The sequence below is a fragment of the Etheostoma cragini genome, chromosome 23 (genome assembly GCF_013103735.1).
Source record: "Etheostoma cragini isolate CJK2018 chromosome 23, CSU_Ecrag_1.0, whole genome shotgun sequence".
In the NCBI taxonomy this organism is placed as follows: domain Eukaryota; kingdom Metazoa; phylum Chordata; class Actinopteri; order Perciformes; family Percidae; genus Etheostoma; species Etheostoma cragini.
Window position 1 is genome coordinate 16,014,102 of NC_048429.1, and position 25,420 is coordinate 16,039,521.

General features: G+C 42.4%; 1 protein-coding gene across 3 annotated transcripts in view; it reads right to left on the reverse strand.

Moving 5' to 3' along the window:
* Nucleotides 1–25,420, reverse strand: part of nav3 (neuron navigator 3) — a 209,213-nt gene that overhangs the window by 129,728 nt on the left and 54,065 nt on the right. For all 3 annotated transcript variants that reach the window (XM_034864026.1, XM_034864025.1, XM_034864027.1), the window contains exons 2-3: nucleotides 18,075–18,192; nucleotides 16,121–16,173 (exon numbers count right to left, since the gene is read on the reverse strand). In XM_034864026.1, coding sequence (XP_034719917.1) covers nucleotides 16,121–16,173; nucleotides 18,075–18,192 — 171 coding nt within the window. The remainder of the gene's footprint in view (nucleotides 1–16,120; nucleotides 16,174–18,074; nucleotides 18,193–25,420) is intronic.

Here is a 25,420-nt window from a genome sequence, read left to right on the forward strand (position 1 = left end):
GCAGTTCTGAAGGCAAAAGGGGGTCCAACCCGTTACTAGCATGGGGTACCTAATAAAGTGGCCGGTGAGTGTATATCGCCTCTCCATCAACTCTTCTCTTCAGACTGGGGGTCGGACTCTGCTCCCACCCAAACACTCCATCGATTCCTCTCCCGCCCTGCCCCATCACTCCAAAAGCAGACAGCGGCTGACAGGCGATGAATCAAAACGGATCAAATGGCACAGAGCTCTACAGCAGCGGGTGGGTGGAGGGGCAGCGGGGTTATAGGATCCCTGGGATCATCACTCATCAGGTCAAAGCCCAAAGTAAAGAAACTTTTTCTCATCTGGCATCAGCAGGAGAATTGTTTTATGCAATATTGATCACGGTGGCAGTCCCACATAATTCCTTCCCTGACTGAAATCTGTCATGGCTGATAGCTGAGAAGCTGCCTTTCCTCCCTTAAATCTTTAACCCTTGTGTTGTCTTCCGTCGACCATCCAATTTTGTGTTTTTCTGTGTCGACATTTCAACAATTTCTTGTTCTTTTTCTACATTTTTGTCTACAATTTTATCAATTGTATTCCAATTTATTTTGTCAAAGTTTTCCACTCTTTGTAACTTTTTTGGCCTTCTAAAAAAACAAACACATAATGTTTACGCTTTTTTTGTTTGTTTTTTTTCAATTTATTTGTTGTTGTATTTGATGTTTTTGATGGGGGTTTTTGGTCACTTTTTTCAGCATTTAAAGTTTTGTTTGTTGATTTTTTTTCTGCTTTTTTGTAGCTTTTTCCAACATTTGTCACTTTTGTCATAGTTCTGAAATAAACATTTGTTGTAAACGGGTCAAATTGGACCCGAGGACACCAGGAGGGTTAATAAAAGAGGTCATTTGCTCACGCTATGAGTGTTAACCTCACGCTGAACCCCGTACATCCAGATTTATATGGCCAGCTCGGGCAAGCAAAGCCAATGTTTGCATTCACAGCAGCCTAAATGATATGAAACTGTACGCCATAAAACCCATAAGAATGCAAGAAAACATAACTGAAAATTATTCAATTCAAGTAGCCGAGGCTTCAGAGACAAAACAGGGCCCGAGCAGCTGATTTTCTCACACCGTGCATCATATTTGTGTAAACAAAACAATCATTTTCTTTAAGGGTTTTACTGGCTGTGACGTTCCCAGTTCTTTAGGAAGCTGCAGTACTAGCTCAGTCAGCATATACACACACATGATGTATAATCAACAGGATCTGCATGGCAACACAAGCCCAGATCCACGGATGTCTCAATTATATATGGTGGTTCTATTTCAAATGTTTACAGCATCAAATAACTTGGGGGGCCTCAGTGTGGCTTTGCGCATCTGCCGCACAGACGGGTGTGTGTCCACATGTGTGTGCGTGTGTAGGCTGTGTGAAGAAGAGTGAGAGAGAGAGAGAGAGAGAGAGAGAGAGTCAAACAAAGATGTTTTATGGATGACAAAGACCACGAGTCACCTCATCAATGGCTGTGTTAATCTTTAAAAATTCTTTTACACTGCTCCAGTCAGATCTCATTATCACTTCTGTCTGCCATCTCAATAAACAGCCAAATGATGCAAAGCACATGCAGAGATTGCCTTTGTTGATATTTCATCTGTTTTCTTTCATCACAGACACGTCTCTTCCTGACCTACTGTAGAATTTTGGGTGATTCTACAACAGCAAACCTATGAAGGCGCAATAGCGGCATTGCAGTTTAAATATTAGATTATTGTCATTGGGCCAATAACGAAATCCAGTTTGAGTCCAACCAGAAGTGCAATATCTTTGGAAACGTGTATCATCATGGAGGCCATTAAAGGGGTACTTCAGCAATTTAGTTATGCATGAAATCTCTCTCTAGACTCTCTAGAAAAAGATTTTAAAATACAATCAAAGTCGGAGCAGCAGAGACTTATGCCTGACTTTTAGAGCTCAAAAACTGGATCCTGCATTTCCCATGATGCAACTCCATGAAGTGTTTTGTTAGACAGTCTCTGCCAGCTAAATTCCCAGAGCATTGTAACACAGGCTTTTTGGGTTTCAATTTTTAGTCTCCACGTCAAGTCTGGGATAGCCCTGATGATCATCGGGCTTAGGTATTCAAACTTTGGAGGTCTGCCTCCAGAGACAGTTTTCAAAGATTGTGTAGTTCTTTTCTTGAGGCTGGTAAATAGTGACCGTGCATAGAAGCTGAATTCTCATGATATCAAGATATGACGAGATCACGTAAGTCTCCCCGGGACCAAACAGTCCCCAAACCTATGAGGAGGTACTGGTAGTGTTTTAGGTGTTTATCTGTTCTAAATAACAATGGCGGCTCCCAAACAGGTTAGCGTAGATGCTGCAGTTGTATCAGTTATATCAGAACTGGAAAGTAATTCTTCTTTGAAAGACTGGGACGTCACCCGACTGGCTTCAGCGAGAGTTTGATAGATGGATGGTTCATCCAATCACCAGCCAGGCAGTTATTGAAAGTGCCTTGACATGCAAAATTGGCGGAGTGTCTCTCTAGGGTAAAATATTAAACAACTGGGAGTCTGGAAAACTGTATTTAAGTCTCTAGTCAAAAACACAGAGATGCGGCTAGAAAACTAACCTCATCTCAGTTGAAGGCTTTGTAAGTGAATACATAACAAACAGCTGAAAGAAGATGTAGAGGCGTTATTATTAATCTTTAGACCAGAGTACATAAAAATATGTCAGCAGAGGAGAATAAATGAGCGGAAGATGTTTTTCAGGGGTGACAGCAGACCGCCCAATGAGTGTTTCTGGATGGCTTTTAACACACACACACACACACACACACACACACACACACACAAACACACACACAGTTACAGTCGTGTCCTGCGTAGGTAAACATCACCAACGTGATGGATAACATTACTTTTGACAGGCGACAAATTTGGCTGTCAGTCCTCCTGTCTGAGGCTGTTTCTCCCAAACGGGTCAGAGGGGTTAAGCTGCTGAGGCATCTGTTTGCATAACCTGCTTACCAGCAATACCTCAACAGTCCTGCTACTGCACTTCCTTTTGGTTCTCAACCTTTCTGTCCAACATACACCTAAACAAAGCCATTTTATGCCGTCTGATTACAGTGTAGGGTGTAAAGTTCATCGAGCTATGATGCAACAAAACTTTTATTTCCTGCTGCTTGCCAACCAAAAATGGAAACGTTTGTGAAAGGACTGCCAGGTAAACGTAAAGCAGACGATGAAGCCACACCATACCTCCCAACTACCAAAACAAAGGCAAAAAAATATGACTCACGACTGAGCTGCTATGAAGCAACTTTTTGATGCACCTTCATAGTTTTCTGCAAACATCTGCAGTCACTGAGCCTTGTGTGTCACTGTCTCGCAGAGGATGAGCCAATCTCATTCTCTGCATGTGTCCGATAAAACCGTGCAGCCGATACACCAGCTTTTCCCCAAGTTGCTTTTACAGAGCAGTAAGTGAGCGCTGTCTCCAGAGAAAGCTGGACTCCCAAGACATCTTTTAACTTCTTTTGTTTCAGTACAAAGCTGGGGTAATGAACAAGAGTATTATGTGTGAAATAAATGTGGCTTTGTCAACGGCATTTTTGGGGAAAAGCGTAAAAAACACAAGTCATGATATTTGATTATTCACACAAAACACAGCTGTTGGTGTTCTCACTTTATGAAGCAGTGCCAACTAAAGTAAAGCCTCCTTTTGTTCAGGCACGGAGGAATTAAGAGTGAAGCTCAGCCGAGACACTTGCCATGTCACGCTGCGGGGGGGCCCAGGAGGGTGCCAGGCGGGGTGGGGTTTGTTAAGGACAGGGAGGCGGGAGAGGGTCCATGGGCAAATACTCAACAATAGCATAGGGGGAAAGAAGAGGATAAAGAAGAAAGAGACTTCTGCCTTCCTCACATAAACTTAATCTGACCAGCAAGGAACAGAAGGAATTTGTGAAAAGACTAGGGCTGAGTTAACGCAAATTCCCTTTTAATGCCACGCATTTTTAAAGTGTGGCATTTAATTTAACTTGCAACTTCGCGCCCCTTCGACGTCATCACCACCCACCCACCTACCCAGACAAAAATCAAGATTTGATTGACGGCACCCCTTCATTTGTCCATCCTCGTAAAATAATCTGTCTGGCTATTATTAAATTCTTCTGGACCCAGCTTCTTATGTGTTTATCCATCCCACTTATGACTGACCCGTCCTCCAGAATAAATAATCTTGGGCCGGATAGAACCTGGGACCTTGCAATAGGACACAGGTTATCATGTGTCCTGGTCCAAAATTCCTGGACCTCATCACAGGACCATCGGACATGAAGTATTTGGCCATCCTCTGTGTTAAATTTCCGCAACTCATATGGTTCAGTTCCAACGCCCTTTCAGATGGTTCTCTGCACAAGACTAAAGTTCTGTCCATGTAAACAGAGTACGTTGAGTTTGAAATACCACCAAAACTACCATTTAAAAATACATTTAAAACACAAAATGTGTGATTCTTTTGCAATCAATCACGATTAAATAATGTAATCGATTGACAGCCTTCAAATAAGACTGATTGATTGATTTGAACTTTCTTGCGTACTTCCAAACTGCAACTTTCACAGTGAAGAAGAGAAGGTTTGGGAATAGTAAAGATAGACTGCAGCTGGTGCATCGCAGTCAAACACACTGCGCTGCTTCAAAGGTTAGCAGTCCTCCACTGTACCCGTTTCAAAAAACTCCTTTAACAGAACATCTGCTGATGTCGTTCAGTTATAATGAGTGATTAAAAGCTTCCAATTGAGCTACAAGTGAGCCTGTAACAAGGCCCTGGGTGCTCGGTTCATGCTGCTGAACTGGCTAACATATGACAGGGTCCACCTGTGCACCAGAGCACACACCACCGCCTGCAATGAATAAAAAAAGACTGCTGCATGCAGGGTGACAAAGAAAGAGACCCAAAGGAGCCTCACAAGAGTCGAGAGAACGAGGGGAGTCAAAGTGTGAGAGCACTTTTAGAGCGACAGCTGCTGAGGCATTCAAGGAGCCATACGTTAAAAACTGGGTTACGCTCTAAGCCCTAATGGTTCTAGACATCTTAATTTGGGGCATCGAGCATTCATCATGCACCCCTTTCAACACCTACTGCCCTAATAATGAATCATGCTGACACTACATATCTTGTTCTTTGATTGTTTACTGTGTTGACAGCAAGACCAAAATGTGTTGGTCCAAACAAGACAGATGCCTGATCTTCTTTTCAATATGTAGATGAAATATGGAGACGGATAAACACCAACTGTTCCTTTAGAAGCTATACACGCTATAAAAACTGACATCTGCAGCGTCAGTTCAGGGTTAACATCATTTGTAAAAGCCCTTGCTAATGTGTTTATCATACAATATTTTATTGACAGTGCAACACAGTATAGAATTAAAACTAATTATTAAGGACAAGCTCCAGCATCTCCAAAGCAGCTGGTGAGCAGATCTCTTTGATGTCCGGCAGTAAATATTAGAAATGTTTGTTGTTTTGGTGGTGACAATCAGCCTTGAAAGGGCTTGGCCTGAAAAGCGATGCTAAAAGGTTTGCAGATAGCTCCTTTGTGAAGCTTGGCAGTGACAGAGTTCAACATTGACTTGGTCTTAAAATATTGGAATAATTATACTTTTCCATTGTCCATCCATATCCTCAGTATGTTCCAAGATGTCAAATTTCTGCCAAAATACAGTTAAATACACAGGATCACAGGAACATATCTTTCATTTTATATTTTTTCTTTATATTGCACAGTTTTTAATCACTTTAGTTTTTCTAAACAGTTTGGTTTGGCCATACTTTTGCATTATTTAGAATTGTTTTATTTTACATATCACTCTTATCATTTGTACAAATTACAACGTGGGTCGGAGAGAAATGTATTTTCGTTTCCTCACAAATATTGAGAATGATCTGACAAAAAAAAAGCTAACTACGTCCAGTGCAGGATTGAATTTTGCTGCAGGACTGTGTCCGCGCTTAAAATTCGTGCCATTCAAATACATTTCCACTGCAAGGCATGCCAGGGCGACCACTGATTGGTTAGAGACAACCGTCACTTGCGCGACAGGAGACGTCCTGCACAAACCTGCCATTTTTAAATAGTCAGGCTACCGTCCATAGCGACCACCATTTTTTTAATCACCAGATTTTTTTTATATGGCAGCTCACACAATTTCCCCATACTCTACACCGTATACTTTGTTGTACAATTGACAAAGTGCAGACACCGTTGCACCGTTGCACCTGGTACCAAAAGTGAGATGAGTCGAGTCAAGCCGAACCATGCAGTGGAAATGAGGCACAAGCTGTTTCCATCCTGCATGAAGGCATATGTTGGCGGGGGGGGGCATTTTCCAGCTTGCCGTGTAATAAGATTTTAGGGAGGCGAGTGTTGTTCATTTGATAAAAATGTCTGGCCCATCGGAGGTGACATTCACAAGGATGGTTTCACTGAAGACAGTTTTCTCAAGTACGACAGAGTTTGGCACATGGTCCTCCCAGCACACACCCAGTATGGAACGTTATGTTGTCTATTTCTCACTTGCGTATAGTAAGGTGCTAAGTATACATGCATGGCATACACAGACTTTGAGGATCAAGGAGAGGTTATTGTTGTGCAAAAAGACGCTTGCTCAGTTTGCCAAACATTGATGATGCAGGGAGCTGTGGCAAGGTTATTGGTGTTTGAGACTGTGGACCCCAGGTAGGTGAATTTGTCCACCACAGATAGAAATGTGTTGTCACTGCATACAGCAGGGCTCAGGGTTGCAGGTTGGGCAAGGATAGCTGTCTTTTTTAGACTAATCTGCAAACCAAACTCTAGACATGCAGAGGCAAAGGATGAGCAGAGCATTTGTAGATCTGCCTCTAATTGGGTGGCAAAGGCAGCATCATCAGCATAAAGCAGCTCACGTAACAGAACATGACGTACTTTGGTCTTTGCCCCCCGTATGGCCAGAATGAACAGGTTTCCTGAGCGGCGGGTATGTAAAAGGATACCTGAGTCCTCAGGGAAGGCACGGCATAGTAGGGCAGAGAAAAATATTTCAAAGAGGTAAAACTGTCGCTGATTTGACAAAGCTCCCCAGCCGGCATCATGGACCACCAACTGTTGCTGATCCGAGCTTTGCAGTTCACTGTATAGGGTAGCCTCTACTGTTTGCTAACTCCAGAGAAAAATATCCTACTCTTTAGCGGCTAAATGCTCCACTATGTTCATTAGTGAAATGATAACTGCCTGTGCAGGAAGTCTAGAGTAGGTTTGTGCTAAAAACAGCTGTTGTGTATGGATGTGACACTGATTTGCTTCATCGTAATGAATGTTTTGGACAAAATTGGTCTTAATCTTAATTTTAATTTGTTGCTGCCTCAGCCTTTGACAGTGAGGACATTTCTCACTCTCTTTTCCATTTGACAAGGGATTTAAACCAAACCATCTGGTCACAAGCTAACCTCTCTTCCATCCAGGCATCCAGATTGTGAAAATGAAGAGAGAATAATCAATACCCGCTGTACTGCCATAGTTCCAGCAGACTAAACTGGCCATCTGCCTCTGCCCTCTTTGGGCCACTTGCTGCGAATCGCTGGACAGGCAAAATGACATCAGGGGTGTTTCAGAAGCCCACAGTTCCCATCATCCATTTGTCTGTGCTTTTCTAGACCAACTGACTCTCATAAAAGCTCAGTCAGTCAGGGTTGGTGTAGTCAAATCAACAACCTGAGGAAGAGTGTCACATAGATGCGGACATGCTTGGCCTGGCAGGAACAGGGCCACACAATCAATTAGACGCAGAGATTAATGGCGAGCTGTGCTGCTGATGAAGCGGCAGGCCGGTGAAGATGATACTACCGAGTGACTCGTGCCATTTGTCCTCTTGTCTGGCTGGTGTGCAGGCTGCCAACAGATGGGGCCCAGATGAGACCAGTGGGCTTTTGTAGTCTCCAAGAAACCCTAGACTCAATTAGGCCTCAAAGGCTGCACACAAAACCGGCGTCTAAGGACAAAATACTGAACAGTGTGAAATTTCTTGATTCCACACAACGCTCTTCAGCAAGTACAACTCTCTACTTTCATTAATATTGGGGTGTCTTATTCAATTTTATAACATTTGGAGAAAGAAAGTGAAGTGGTTTTGAAATAGTATTGAGTAAAAGTTGACATATTCCAGTCTGTGATTATCCATGAACATACATGCCTTTAATTTTAGTCAAAATAATTCCTAATTTCTGCTTTTCTAACTCAAACATCAAGTACAATTTCCTATAATTGAGGTTTATTGAACATAAATTCCCCAAAAAACTGTACAACTAAAGTTAATAAGTTAGTGTTACGTAGTGTTGAAAACGTCAAATAAAGTGACAAATATTGCAAAGAGCAACAAAAGTGTTGAAAGAAGGGACAAAAAGTAAGAAAAAGTTAAAAACAGTGATAAAAAGCATCAAACGCTGATTTTCAATTATGACGGAAAGACAACACAAGGGTTAAACCATTCACAATCGTCTTGGGCGGCACTAAGAACCAAGCAGGCCTCGTGGGACCACTATAAGCGTGTACTTAAATTAACTGGCTCTTTGCAAACAATGCTACGATAATTTGTTGCGTGCCGTAATTCCAGAGAGGCTGCATCATGGGCGGCTCTGCGAAGCACACATACGGGGAGCAGATCAGACAGCAGAGCAGCATTGCACACAAAATGCGAAGGGTAAGTGCAGCTTCACTTCAGTTGAACTGCAAAAAAAAAAAAAGTCCACGTACCAAGTGGGAGGCGGAATTCACCGTGTGCAAAGCTAGCACATGTGTTTCAGTGTCTATTAAAGGTGCTGGAGCTCTAAAAGCTCACATGGACACAGAAAAAGCTTATCTTATTACATTAAAAAGGTTTTAAGAGATATGCAGTTGAAGCTAGATTTTGAAGCTAAAATAGAATAGGTCATATTTAGAACATTATTTCATATTTATTAGAAAAGAGCTATTATTTTGTTACAGGTTGTTACATAAGTTATTTTTATAACATTTAGGCATATTTAAGCATGTTCATTAACCTCTGAGGAATCTGTTTGAATTTGTGTTTCGAGGCCGGCCGAGAGTCCTCTTTTTTGGAAATCAAAATATGGTCACTCTATGCTAATTAGCAACTGTTAGCATGCTAGAATGCTAAACTAATATGGTTTGAACTTTACTTTCGGTTAAGTACAAGACCAGTAGCTGTTTAATAATTCAGCTAACGCTTATCTGGAACTGTGGTGTTGAATCATGGTTGGTTTGTTGGCTTTAAGTCAGCTTTCAACCAGGAAGTGGCAAGCAGAGCGGACAACAGTGCTTTCAGTCACCATTGAGCCGAGTGTCACTAATAAAAGCTACAGATTTTGTCAGTGACGCTGGTGTTTCAGTATTTAAATGGCCGCATCAATGCTACTGTTCATAATATTTTTATGGGAATAAAAATGTCCCATCTAACTGCAAAATCACAGCAATCGCAAATTTCCCTCAAGTTTGAAAAACACAGGTTAAAAAAAAGGTACATTGTGCCACAGAATCCCCTCAGCATTCATTTCTTTTTCTAATCTAAAATTTCTTCCTCATCTTGAAAACGTCTTAGTTCGGACAACACTAATGCAAAAATGTGTTCAGGAATGAGTTTTTATGTGCTAAATGTTGCCAAATTTAAAGCACAAGAATCACAACAATATGATTTCCTGCCATGGTGTTCCTGCGCAAAGTAACCTAAACTGATTTATTTTTAAATATACAGTGCGCTTACATTTTTTACACAAAGTATGTAAATCAACAACCAAAGAAATTCAACTGTCAAATCAAACAGAATTGTACAGAGCAAGGCCGCGGTTTGATGTAATCTGCTCTGCCCTGTTCTGCTGACAGATGTTTCATCTCTGCATTCATGGGACATTTTGACAATGTTTGTTTTTTTCCCTGACATCCTTTGCTTAGGAAGCTAAACACACACACACAAACACAAAAACACACACACACACACACACACACACACACAAATTGAAACTGCACCATCATCTGTATTGCAGGGAAGCGCTCTATGGTTTGCTAATGATGTCTGTCTATAATGAGGAGGATTAGTGTTGCGAAGCTTTAATATTTTCTGCTGAATGGTCCTCTTCTTGGTCTCTCGCCTGCCGTTCTCCTGCTTAAGCATGATTCTTCTGAGAAATTAAAAAAAAAAGAATTCATTCACTTCTTTCAAAAACTTGGGTGTGCATATAATTCATCTGGCAGTCAGAGAGCGTGAAGTTTCACATGGGAGAGGGATTTCAGAGTGCGCCGTGAGGTGAGGCATTTAAAGGCTTTGTTGCAATCGTTACTCCAAAGAATGTGTTTATAGTTTTACATCACATGTGTTTAGCTCTGCAGTGTCTCCCCCAGGTGTGTGGGATACTTTGATGCACCTATTTGGCGGGAGCGTTTACATCTCATCATTCAAGAAAATATGACATTTTCAATAAAAAAAAGCAATTTCACATCAATTTGGACCATTATTAATATCTTATATGTGTCTTACACGTTGGATAAGCTAGTGCAAATAGTGAATAAACAACATTTAAAAAGCCTAAAGACAAATCTTACTAAAGAAGTCCACTGGGGACCAACTACGATCATTAGATCAGAGAAATTCATGTAGTTACTTTTGATTTTCACGTTGATTTAACATTCATTTGGTGTAGACCAAAATACTTTGGATGCTGCCCCTAAGCCTTATAATGGTAGGGAAAACCCGCTTGTTGCTTTAATCCAAAATCTCAAAGTCAAATCCATCCATTGCAAGTATACAAGTAATAAGGTGTACAGTAAGGTGTGATAAAAACTAAAATAGGAGAAGACAAGCAAACTGAAACTAAAGTTCTGCCTCACATTTCTCTCTAGCCACTGTATTATATCTGCTTTCTACATTTTCGGTCTCTATTATCACAGAGCTATAAAACAATAAAAAAAAACGTAGAAAAGACTGTATCCAGGAAAGAAACAGAACCAGGCTCGAATCTCCGCTGAGTTGAAGGCCCCTCGTACCGCGCTCCTGTCATTCCTCATTCTCATCATCTTCACTTGCTGGCTCAGCCGTTGCAAACGATTTCTCTCGGGACCAGATACGTGGTCGAGGGTACGGTTCTGTAGACAAGCCCCGCTCCAACGTTCAGGAACAAATTCCCAGCAATCATTAGTTCCTACACCGATAAGTCCAACCAAAACTGTTCCCCGGAAAGAATAAAAACATCTGCAAGCTCCACTGGGAAAATAAACGGGCAAATTCGACCAGTCTGACCACTGGGAACGCCAAGTCTCAAATGTGTGGAATCCCATTTGCATTCACAATGTAGATGTGTCTACGTGAAATGTAAAAGGAAAATACTTATTTTTCCATTACTGAAAGCAACTACTGCACAGATGCAGTCAAAGTAGAGCTTTGACATTAAGAAAGGAAAGCTGTGCATTATTAAAAGTAGCAGGAGCAAGCTTTTGGGGGATCTAAAAGATGACCAACAAGCTGTTAGTTAAAGGCTGGAAGTGTAACTATACCTCCATTTTATTGCATTATTTATAGTATAACTGTAGTATTACAAAAGTTATGGGACAGCATTTAAAATGATAATTTCACAATTTTGGTCTAATTGACCTAAGAGTGAGATTTTAGTATTAACAGAGGACACACTATAAATGAAGACTTATTACTTACTGTAACAGTACAGAGACCAAAGGTCAAACTGTTTTACATTTTCTTCCCTATAGTAGCAAATCAGAGAGAGTAGATGTGTGGAAACCCAGTGGCTTTTAATATGTACTTCTCCAGTTCTGTGCTGTGCTTTCCCATTAGATAGTGATATAGAAATAAGATGGATAGAAAGGCCATTCACAGACAAATCGACGTAGCGGAATAGTCAGAGCGGCAGCCATTTTTATGTGTAGCAATGCGGAGGTAGGTTTAGCAGCAACGTACAAACGGGCAGCGGAGTAGTAACATTACAAGGCAGAGAGACAGCTGCTAAATAAGTCTGATTTCTCAACTTAATGCGTCACCCGCACAAAGCACATTGCTATCGATAGATGAGTGACAGCTTTGTTTGGCTCGTTTTCTGTGACAGGTGGGGCGTGGGAGCCAGGTGGGGTCCGACAGTCCTTCATCCTCTTTAATCTGGAAACCGTCTTCCGAGCTTGGTCGGGCCGCTCTCCTCCAAGCGAGCTGCGAGTCACTTCACTGATGCGTGTCGTCACCATGAAAACTATTTTTGTACTAATCAAATGACCACAGCCAACAGGTCAATGGTCTTTTCTATCCAATTTATTTCTATGCTAATTTATATTCTAGATGTTGGCCCTATAATAATCAGGACTCCACTGTGGTACTTTAAGCATTTCTATCCTGATTGAAAGCATGGAGTGGCTGGCTGGCTAAATTCAAATGAACAGGAAATGTAGAGATTATAGCTTGGTCTGCTCAGGTATCAAAATGACTCCAGAGATGGGTCCAACTGGGGCATTTAAAACAATTAGGCTTTTGAATCTTTGGAAGGAAACAATAGGAAGTGAAGGAATTAGCTACTGTTGGAAGATGTCTGGGAGAAGCCACAGCAGACCTGTCTCGGCCATAACTCTTACTGGCCGTCCACACTTCGGCCAAGTTGGCTTCGCTCTGCAGGAAATGATAGAACTTCAACTGACTTGTGGATGTCTCGCATTACGAACACAGGTATAAAGAAAAGGAGTGCATTATGTATGTAGATTAGCTGTAAAGCTTGCAGATGCTGGTGCCATGCTCTCTGCTCCTCAGCTTCCAGCAGCTGCTCAGTTGGCCTCAGTCCACTCACTGGGCCGCCCAGCGACCCACCACTTAGAGAAACCGGCTTGTGACTGCAGGATCACCGTTTCAAGTCCCAAATGGGGAACTAAATCTGTGTAGAGGAAGTAAATCAGACTCATCTGCCCCGTCACTGACAGCTGCTGCTACTGTGATGTATCTGGCCAAGGAGTTTAAGCTCCAGGTGCTTCAGTAGGTGGCCAGTGGCAGGTCTCCAACATTCACAGCTCGCGCCGTCAATATGCAGCCAAAAGTTTGAAAAAAAAAACAACATCTTGAGTTATTGTCAGGACAATGTTCAAGTCCCTGGGGTAAACAGGTCTGACAAAACAGTTTTGCACTTGGAGAGCAATATGTTCATGTGTCGTCACCTCAATCTCTAAGGGTGGTTTAGTTCATTTGAACCGGCCAAGGTAAAAAAAAAAAAAAAAACTTTTAATTCTGATCCAGTATTTGTTCACACTTTAATACAACAAACTGAGAGCAGCATTATGTCACTAGGACATCATCAGCAGCGTGTTGGGAAATTGTGGTTGCTGAGAGCCAGTATGCAGTATGTACTGCAATGTGAAATGACTACATTTTAACATCTATTACATGATTGTGGCACATAATGTTTTACAAATTAGCACCAGAGAAACAATTAAGGTTCCAGCTACAAAACTACTTGGTAAGGTTTAAGATTTAAAGTTTGTTTAGTTTGTCACATAACCCAAAGTTACAAAAGTAAGGACACAAACGGCCGTCCCGGGATGAAGCGCTTTGAGTGTCTGTGACAAAGCGCTATGTAAATGTAATGAATTAATATTGAAGTCCTGTGTTTGTTGGACCCATCCAACATCCTCCTTTACTCTACTGTATGGTCGCCACTTTTCACCGCACTTTGAGGAAAACAAATGGAGCAGGAAACAAGCACAAAGCATAACCATGCTTCCTCAAACTTTAGTTTCCCAAGCTCGCTGGACTCTCTGTGGTCAGAGCAGGTGTTGGATCAATGGGCTTAGTAAAGGACTGAGACACAGAGCTAGCTGCATGCATGCACGCACGCACGCACAGACTCACCCCTTAGCAACCAATGGTGTGTCAGTCTGGATTCAGCTGTTTCCAGCCAGCACCAGAATCATAATTAAACGCACAGGAGTTATCCTTACAGAGCTGGTTTTGACACATTGAGCTCACCCAGTGACATTAGGGGTCACCTGGACTCGCATGACCCTGCCATTCTCTTCCTTCCTGGTTCTTTAATGTTGTTTTTCTAACAGAGTCTGCTTCCATTGCAGCTGGACTCACCATAGAGGAAAAAACAAAACAGCTGAAATCTGTGATGAACGTGTGAAACCAGTTGTAAAATACAGTCTGCTTCCCTCCAGTGATGGGGCCCTTTTGGAAAGACTCCACTGATTCTCCTCAGAGAGCTCATCAAATCCATTGCCTTCTTCACTAACTAGCAGAAACACTAAAACTCTGACACATATAAGAACAATGTGCATGGTACAGAGAGATAATGGTCCAATAAAAGCAAAAATGCTGTACAGTAAGTTATACATATACTGTACAAAACACAGCATCAAGAAAAAGGGCACAAAGACAGACACAAGCTGTCAAGGCCGAGCTCGCTGCCCGCCCACAGTGTCTTACAGCGCGCCAAAGCAGCTACATAGCTTTACTCACTTTTAATGGCAGGAGGGCAGATGCCAGGGCAAACCAACACTGCATAAACACTTAGTCAACTCTAGTTAAAGTGAAGGGTAATTACCTCAAAGTGACGACAATCAGCGGTTATACAGCCCTTCATTTCATTATCAGAGGGAGAACACGACACCGCCAGCATCGCTCAGATGCATGGCAGCCAGAAGTGCAGATTATTGAAAATGGCATAATGAGTCAAGCACTGTATGTCAGGGTTTGAACTTTCAGGGCTCTGCTGTGTTCTTGGTCAAGGGGCCATGTGGTTACTACTGTACTCTGTGAATTATTAAGAGTTAGTAAGTTATGGATCGGGATCAGAGTTGTGGAAACTGGCTGCTGGAAATCATTGTTTGAAAGTAACATGCAAGGCAACATGGCTTAGCGAGATGATCCATTTCAACTGGGACTAGGGCTGGGTGTCGCTCAAAAATCTTCGATACCCGTAATAGTAATAGAATGGATTCTTCTAAGTGTGAAACCAAATCGAAACCAAAGCGACCAAAGGCAAATCGCTGCGAGTTTAATAACTCACCAACTGATTCGGACCAAAGCAAACACACTGCAGGTTTGAAAACGCCCTCATACTCAAGTAATAGTACAGAAGAGTTAATCAGCTAAATGTACTTAAAAGTACATTTAATTGCAGAAAAATGGCTCCGGTGAATGATATCATAGTATACTATGTAAGTAAATTGTTAATTCTGATGCATATGTAATATTTTAATGGTGTAGCTGCTCGAGGTGGAGCCAATTTAAACTACTTTATATAGTAAGGAAGCTTCGTCCAGTGGTTCCCAAACAAGGGTCGGCCCTTTCCAAAGGCTCACAGGATCAATCCGAAGTCCGTAATCTTTGCTTATTTGTGAAATACCGGATCATTTGATCTCTTTGGGCATTAAACAGTTAATTCAAATGAAAATTATGATAGGTTCCCAAAAAAAAAAAAAGAGTATTTTGTGGCACTGCTAACACCTCATAGGTATCTGAAATTTGACAGGGTGCTCTGAGTAGAGCTGAGTCACTGCTTAGTAAGGAGTCACAAGTCAAACAAGTTGGGAGCCATAGGTAGAGATAGAGATGCTTTGTATTTCAGAAGCTTACCATATGTATGTCATTATCTAAATCTGAAAAGTAAGTAGCCACAATGGCTTCCGAACATGTGTAGTGGAGTAAAAAGTGCAATATAGCCGAGTAGAAGCAAATAGTAGCAAAAAGCAGAAATACTTAAGTACATTTGGACTTTAGTCAGAGTACTATTTATTAAAGTGTAAATTTAGTAAGAACAGGTAGGGGAGACTTAGATCAGGAATTCATTTTTAATGACAGGTTGGTGATATTGAGGGTCAGTGGGCGTTGAGCAGCTGGCAGTAGGTGTGGATGAGAGCATCAGCTGTGTTCTGTAAAAGGAAGTCTGATCTCTGCACTACAATATTGACTGCCCATAATCCCTCTGATCTAGGAATTTAACTTTGTTGTACTGTTGCTACAAATGAAAAACCATTACAGTCCAACAGCAGTGCAGTTCGTGATTCTCAGGCAACAGTGCATTAAAGGATGGATGAAGTTGATGGAAACGCTGAAACACTCACCATTTGCGACTGGCTCCTGGGGCTGCCATTGATATCCTCCACCTTCTCGTTCGCTGTGTGAGAAAGGAAATGAAGAAACGAGAGGTTTACTGTCGTCCCATAGTGAACGTTAACATCCCTGCATCCAATCACTTTGGAGTTCAGGTGCACGAGTCCAGCAGAGAGTGTGTGTGTGTGTGTGTTGAGGAGCAGAGCGATGCAGGAAAGGTCCTGGAAGCAAAGCTGCCTAATTCGTCAGCTGCCACCAGAGAATTACTGACAGGCCAGCTTGGCCTCATTGTCTGTTCGGGCGAGCAGGGAGGGTAAAGTTTCAAACAGAGAGAGAGAGAAAGAGAGAGAGAGAGAGAGAGGGACAAGGAGGGAGACACAGAGAGAGAGAGAGAGGGAGGGAGACACACAAGAGTGGAGGGAAGTTAAGACGGGGTTTGAAGAAAAAAAATAAGAAAGATTTAGGGAGACAGACAGCATCAGTGAGAAAGGCAGCATATGTAACAGAGAGTAAAATGTGTTTGTGCGTGTGTGAGTGAGTGTGATAAACAGAAGCAGGCAAAGTCCCAGAAAGAGAAAAGTTTAGAACTGTAACGGAGGCACAAAGAAAAATACACAGAGAGAGAGAGAGAGAGAGAGAGAGAGAGCGCAAAGGAGAAGATATCAGAAGAAGAAGAAAAAGAATGCGTGAAGACAGAATTGCATTAGAGCCAGTGCTGGGAGAGGAGTTACTTGAAAATTAATCATTATTTATTACTGTGTGATTAATACTGGGTTCAACAAACAGTCAGTGGAGGCACTTATTGACCACTAACAGGCTCCATGTGACCATTTTCTGATCTGGCGTGCCTACCATAATGAACTTGACTGTTACAAAATTGATGAATAAGACAGTTTTGACAGTTGTTTTGTTCCACCTCTGTGGCTAGGGTTTGATTTAAAAGTACTTGTTTATGGTTAGGAAAATTATGTAATTGTAGACTTACATAAAGTCAGAGCAACAGGAACTAAGACAAGTAACTGTAATGTGATCGCCGCCTTTTAATTGTAATCCCTGACACTCTTTGCTAAAAAGTGTAATCACATTACAGCAATATGTGAGTCAGCAATATATTACTGGTGAGAGCAAGTGGAAGATAGGAGAAAAAGAAAAGAAAATAAGAGAGAAAGTAAGATCAGACAGAAGAATGATGTAAGGGGGAGGGAGACATGGAGAGAAAGAGAGAGGGAGGGAGAAGAGAAGCAGAGCACCAGAAAGGAAGGAAGACATAGATAGAGCCATAAAAGGGGAGAGAAGAGAGCCGGAAAGAGAAAGAACATTAAACTCTCTCTGGGGTGCAATGGGAGACACAAGCCTCTGCACCCCAGGGTGTCAGAGCCATAGATCTCTTCTGCTGCAGCTCGCCCAGCACCCAAAACAACGGAGAGCTGCTGCGATTTGGCCCAAATATCAGACTGAGGAACAGCTTGGCTGTGGCTCTGATTCACCACAACAAAGACAAAACAGTGTGTGTGTGTGTGTGTGTGTGTGTGTGTGTGTGTGTGTGTGTGTGTGTGTGTGCGCGCGCGCGCGCGCGCGCGCGTGTGCGCGCGTGTGCATTCGTTCGTTCGTTCGTTTGTGTGTGTGTGTGCGGTCGCTTCATCTCCCAGACAGGATGAATTATGGACACACACAGTGTTTTATTAGTGCTGATAACACATGGATTTATTCAACTCTGCTTTATTAATATTCTTTTTAAACATTGAAAGTTATACCTGAAGTGATAACTTGAAAATATGTCTTGATAATTATGTAATAGTTATAATTATTCAAATTGAATGCACTTTAGGAGTGAACTAAACTACATTAGAGCAAAAAGACAGACAGAAAGCTGTAGAAGGAAGAAGAGAGATAGACGATAATAATAATAGGTATAGCAGTAGACAATAGAGAAAAGATGAGACGCTACGAGAGACGGATGCCTACCTATGATCTGGATGATCTGGGCCAGCAGGACTCCATCGGTGACGTCCTGGCTCAGGTCCTTGATGAGGCGCTGGCAGCCAGACTTGGCCAGATAGTGATTGGCCCAGTCTGTGTAAATCTGCAATGACAGAGAAAACATTTGGTCAGTCGGGGTGTGTGTGTGTGTGTGTGTGTGTGTGTGTGTGTGTGTGTGTGTGTGTGTGTGTGTGTGTTTGACAGGGTTTTACAGTTTTTTGGTGCAGTAGATCCAGAGTTATCCAAATTATAATACATTGTAGCAAAGAGTCGACTTACTTAACGGAACTTTGGGATGTCACACAATCACTCACTTCAGTCATTTAAAAGCAATGTATCCTTTTATGGCATTTTATTTTTTGCATTTCTGAAAGAACCCTTTTTTTTGTGAATAGGCAACACAGCATTGCATTGACCTATTGATGCCAGAAAAGCAATTCCTTCCTTAGATATGTTGTCAGGAAACTACAAAAATGGATGACTTGGAAGTCCTGATAACTTTATGGGCACGTTTGAGCCCCAATCTCTTGAATAAATATCTAAAATGAAGCATTCATTGTCAAAAAGCACTTCAGAGAAATTATCAAGTTACACAATAGTAACTGAATGGTTTAAAGGAAGGAAGCCTATTTCATCCTCACAGACTTCTTCTCCACCATGCTGCCTATCCTCTCTGTCTTCTCTACAGTGACCTGCAGGGAGAATGTCCAAACACTCCCTGCTCCCTGCATATCAAGCACAAATATTTCATCAAGCTTTGGCACTTGGAGAGCTACACTGTTTATGATCTTCCTCCGTGGGATTCACAAATGATCCCAGCAAACACTCTGACATAGATGGATGAGAGAGACGTAATGTGGCAGCCTGCGCTGACAAATACAGCACCCAAATGAAGGATAAGACATGTCAGACATCCTCAGGCCATTTTGTGAGTCTTTTAATTTCATAAGAAGCGTGTAATACTGAAAGTAGAAAAGTATTTAACATGCATGACTTTTTCATGAATCAAGTCTTATAGAAGACGTTTGCTGTAACAGGTGGATTCACTTTCCTGACTTTGGGTCTGAACCCGGAAGGGCAGCGTGCCGGATAATCCTTTGTGTTGCCACCTAAACCTCTACACAGCCGCTTTGTCTTTCATTAGAGCTCATAAGCCCTCTGATAAGCGATGCTTTGTCCGGCGGGCGGCAGACTGTTCTTGGCAGCTGCACCGCACCGTTTCTCTGGTCTCCGAGGACGAAAGATGTGAATCACATTTGGCCTCCGCGTGCTCTTCCCCACGGACGCAGGCATCTACTTAAACAATCAGGTTCTCTTTGTGTAAGAATGGCTCCAGTTTTCTAACACAACCTCAAGGATTGAAGAAGCCTAAGAGTTAAAGGGCCGTCCTCCATCCCCAATGCTGGTTCAAGCACCCCAAGTAGTTGTATATGCCTTAACTCCACACATTGTTTCTTCTAATAACAGAACTCACTCAAAACTCTCTCACAAACAACCAGACAGCACCTGGGTAATTACATAACATACAACTGGAACATTGACCCGGTTCTCCCCACTGTGCCAAGGGTGCGTGCCTTTGATACCGATGTCCCCAGACAGCTATGGAGGAACATTTTCCTTCTAGGCTGGAATTGAGATACTGGGACCAAAAGAAAATCTGTATCAGCCCATATAAAGACACACTGCTGTGCTGCTGCCTGAAACGTTTCTCCTTATCCCTGGATTAAAACGAAAAAAGGAAGCAATGCAGGCGTGATCAGCATGATAAAATCCCCTCAGACATGTATGATCTTCCATGAGGTGGGGGTCCTCCACGTAAAAGGAATCCCTTAATGTCAAAAAAGTAGAATTAATGCCGATGTGCAGCCCTTTGTTAACAATCCAAGTACACGGTGTGAAGCGCCTGGCACAGGTGCATTCAGGGCGTGTACCAATCCAGTTTTGCTAGTTTATCAGCAGATAAAAAGGGTCTGTGCGCCGGGTGCATGGTTCAAAAGGGTTGTACTTAGTGTCTTCATTAATTCATAGGTGTGTTTTGGGCGTAACATGCAATAAACCATCAGTGTCCCCCCCGACCTCCTTCAAACTTTGATTAGAAACCTTTTTGTGATGCATCAAAAACAATGCAATCCGCTAGAAAAAGTTGGTTGGGAATGCAGTTTTGAGTTGTATGGGAATGTCATTTTTAGGAAAACAGGGCTGTGTGCGCTAAACTTCCCATGGCGGAACTTTAAGAAAACTTCTGCAGATGAAGACTCTATAACTGCAAAAGGCTTTTCAGCATCTCAAACGGTCGACATTTCTCAAGGAATTCCCTCATAAAACTGGTTTCTCGTGATTTCCCCTCATTTACCTCACACACCGCTCACAATTAAAGAAGCATTTCTCTCCCGCTCTTTTCTGTTTTCTTGGAAAAGAGATGCCGTTTTAAATATGCCGCCTCTCAGAAGTTTTTATCTGTTGTGGTTTCCTTCAGCGACTTTCTATGGGATGAGAAGTTGTAAAGCCCAACAACAAAAAAACATGCATATGCACACGTAAACACAAACGGGGTTCAGTTACTCAGACGCGCGTAAAAAAACACACACCGCAAATGCAAACCACATCCCATCGGGGGGCAAGTAAACAAACAGGAGGGCAGGAGGATGGAGAAAGTGAGTGTGAGAAAGAGAGGAATGAAGAGTGCACGTGCTGCTCCTGCTGACAACCAAACATTCCACCAAGGCTTGAACACAAGCGGCTGGACAGCTACGTTCATCAGAGACCTGGGACGAAGAGGAGGGTTTGATCCTTTACACTGTTTCGGCGACCACCTCCCACTGCCATACATCTCTCTCTTTCTCTCTCTCTTTCCTTAAAAAAGCAGCAGGGACAGAAGATTCGCTTCTGCAGAGGAACAGAGAGAGGTAGACCGTCAGAGTAAAGAAACAACTCTCCTGACAACAATAGTCCCATTCCCATCCAAATTCAGTTCATTTATTTAACTACATTAACAGAAAATAGGCAAAAGAAAGAGAGAGATCTTCTAGACTATATCAACGACGTTTCATTCATGGAATTGTTCTGGTCCCGCTGCTTTCTCCTCTTTCTTTGTGTTGGCATTTTAAACTCCGGTCAATTCCGGGGAAACATCCTCTGAGCTAGAACCAAAAAACAAAGTATATGAACTTTTTTTTTGGAGTAAAATTCTCATCACACTCTCTACAAGAAATTTTGATTCCAAAACTTGTCTCCCTACATACATGTTTCACCAAAACAAGTTCCATCCGGCGCTTAGCACCGCCCAAGACCATTGGGATTGGTTTAAAGAAATGCCAATAAACCAGAGCACCTTTTCCCTCCCATCTGCAGCGCTGTGAAAGAAGGTCTGGCAATGCGAGACTAGAGCTTTGCCGAATTGAAAACGCACTTCAAAAACACACTGACTGTTTCAGGGAAAATACAAAGGCCTTTCAATCACTTCGTTAACACTTGTGAATGGAGCAAGTAAAAAGGGAGGAGAGGAGAGGAGGAAGGATGAAGGAGAGGAGAAAGGGAATAATCCAGATACCCAGCGGATGAATTCAATTTGGGTGACTTTGTGGCTGAAACAGCCAGCTGCCTGTGCATCTGCTGCAGCTCCAGGAGGAATAGGATTCCAATAAGCACACATCTTCAGGGCTATACACTAGCTGTCTAAGGTCACACACTGTGTTCTCAAAGTTTGTTTGATGCTGCACGAGGGTTAGTGGATTAGCAGTGTTTACCACAAGCAAGACAAGACAGCTTCACACAGGCTGACAATCACAAGAAAGTAAACTGAAGTGACTTTAAAATCCCGCTCTGAGCAAACACTTGCACAGAGACGGTGTTTGCTCCGAGCGGGATCTTGCTGTATGGAAAACAGCCTCCATTAGGAATCAACAAAGCTTCTGAAGGAATTCACTAATCAAATTTCACTTTGGCTTGGTGTACTCACAGATCTGTCAGTTTCACACTGAAACCTGTAAGTGCTGATGACATTCACACCTAAAAAAAAATTTAGCTTTAACATAGTCTTAGAAAACAGCCTATTTTTATGTCTTTACTTCACCATGTACCAGCATGTGTAGTATTCCATCACAGAATGTGCAAGTCTACTTTAAACCCTTCCTACCCAACTCTGAGACATCTCATGACAACGCTGAGTCACCATCTGTATGGAACTTTCAGTCCAACTTCCCCACTCTGGAACAGCATGTTCTCCAAAATTCAACAGTCAACGTGTGGAAGCAAGACACACATAGTGCAGTTTCAAGCCAAAACCTCATTTTTGGTTGCCTTATGGGAGTATAAACCAGTAATCACATTAATCTGAAGAAATCTGCTAAAATGTAGGAATCATGAAGGAACCACTGTAAAGTCTTTAAACCACCAACTTCTAGATCTGGACATTTTCAGAACGTCTTGGCCAACTGATTGGTTTGAAATATTGCAAGGAAAGAATCAACTTCAAGAGAGCTGAGACAGACCAAGGCCGGGATGAGAGGAGAAAAGACGGCAAACAATCTTCCTGTTTCTCACCACAAACTCAGGTTTAGCTAGAAAAAGGCAAGACCGGCTCTGACTGGTCTTGCGCGTGTGGCTGCGATGTCCTGGGTTCCAACATTTTATTAGATTGAAACCAACTTAAAACTAAACTGAAACTATAAAAAACACATATAAATTCAATAAAAGTGAACGCGAATCATTTCAGCTTCTTAGCGATGATATATCACTACTAAAAAAAGGAGACAGCAGGAATTTCTGTCAACGCTCGAGACATTGAACCACAGAAATTGAAAAGACTTGACATGACATGGCGCTGTGCTGTAATTGTAGCCCAAAGATTAAATGGACATTCTGCATCCATGTATTTTGTATACATGTGGCTATGTGCTACAGAGACAATATACTTTGACAACAAACTGAAACTACTGTAAAACAAAAACTAAATACATAAAAACTAAACCTTTTTGAAAAACTTAAACTAGCAAACACTCTGAAAACTATCCAAAAGTACACTAAAACTAAATCAAAATTCTGTAAACTGTGAAACATGTAAAACTGTTCTAGCCTTGGCTGGTACCTGCCCTGGGACCTGCCCTGGGACCTGCGGTCACCCGTCAGCACCAAGGCCCCCCCCCCCCCCCTCCAGTCCTCTCTTCTCCCCGAGCTTTGTGACAACGCACAAACATCAAAGGGACATTTGCAAGCAGCCTGTCCTCCGGTCTGTGCGTGAGCGCTTGACTCGCTGTTCCACTCACTTCATCATGACTCCTCAGCGGCGCTCAGAGTTCAGGCTGTCAGCCTCCTGCTCTCGTTTACCCTCTCCTCCCTCTGAATCCCAATCGCTTCGGGAAGCAGAGCCGACGCTACAACGGAGGCACAACATCAGCAGTAACACCACCTTCAGCCGTGCTGACTGAGACTACTGACATCACGAGGACATATGTGCTGGATGAGATACACACACACACACACACACACACACACACACACACACACACACACACACACACACACACCCCAGCTGCTCAGACACAAGCAAACACATATTGAACCGCCCTCCCCATGCCCACCCTCCTTCCTCCTCCTTTCTTCCGGCAGCCAGCACCAGTCAGCAGAAGTCCAGTCTCTGTGGTGATGGTATCCTCACGGATGCCACATGAAGTGTCTTTTCTTCTCTTCCTCTCTACCCTTCTCTCTGCAGATCTCTCTCCCCCTTTGGTGCCAGGGATCCCAAACGCTGTTAACAAACACAGCCCGCTCTCTCACCCCTAGAGCAGAGAAACTGCCTCTAACAGTCCTGATCACAATGCAGTGACTCCGGCAGACTACGCAGGTGTTATTGGCAGAGAGCCTGCAGTGGCGCTGCTCGGCCTCCGGGGGGAGCCGGGTTAAGAGGAGAGAGAGAGAGAGACGAGATGCAGAAGTAAGAGGAGAGAAGGGAGTCAAACTCTGCGGGACTCACTATGCAGTAGTTGCGCTTGATTCATCAACCCACGTCCATTGAAGGACTGTTAATGTATGGGCTCTTTAATCAGGGCATCATTCCAACGCTGTCTAATAAATTAAGGAGTTAATGGCATTCAAGGGGTCTGTGCATATAAATAGTGTACAATCACTTGGAAGACATTTAGCTGTGTTATGCTGTTTCAACCATGCTAGCCAGGAGGAGAGAATACACTGGCTCCAAAAACTTCAACTTGGCACTGGCGGTGCTCCCACATGGGTCCTAAATGTAATTAAACACAACATAAAGCTACATTAACTAAACGAGCCATGAGCCAACGGGATCGATGGAGTTGTGATGTTATGGAGCTTCCTCCGTGATTCTCTGGCCCGTCTCTGTCTCATGGCCAGTGGTAGAACAAGTATCCAGATCCTTAAGTACAAGTACTTATACATTACTGTAAAAAAATACTCTGTTACAAGTAAAAATCCTGCATTGAAAATGTTAATTAAAAGTATGTAAGTATCATCAGGAAAATGTACTTAAAGTTTATGGAGGGAGGTAGAGAGACAAAGGGCACCCACAGAAAGGTAATCTCAACAGAAAAACTGTTCTGGCTGTGCTGTTCAATTGACACGTGATAACTGGGAAAACCCACAAAAGGAAATTTAGCCATCTTTTGAACATGTGAAACATTCTTGTGTTATATAAGAAAAGTTAATTGGTTTGTTTCTGTATAGCTTGTTGGGTTTTAACCCTATGAATGCTGGATGACGAGAGCTATAAAGCTAAAGTTAAAGATCCCCTCCAGACAGAGCTGCAAAGATGAATCTATAAGTTGTCAACTACTCAGTTAATAACTATTAACTATTTTGATTAACGATAAGTCAGTTTGAGTAATTTTCTTTGAAAAAAAATTTGGATTCCAGCTTGTTAAATGTGTATATGTTGTAGTTCCTTCTCTCCTCTGTGATAGTAAACTGATTATCTTTGAGCTGTAGACAAAACAAGACATGTGAGGACCTCCTCTTGGGCTTTGGGAAACACTGATCAACAGTTTCTTTTCACCACTTTCTGACCTTTTTATAGATCCGAGAATTGAGAAAATAATCAACCGATTAATCATGGAAATAATCTTAGAAGCAGCCCTAGTCAGAGCTGTTGCAGCATTTCTGCAACAGAAAAGCTTGAAGATAATGATGCTAGATAAAGTTAGGTGAGGAACAGGTTGAACACAAGGTGAGGAGGAAGGTGTGGGGGACGCTTTCATTTTCAGAATATGATGAGTGACGGATGGAAGTAAATCAGCCTTCAGCTTCACCAACTTCAAACTCTCAGTCAAGCTAAAGTTGCCAATTCAGCAACAGGTTAATGATGA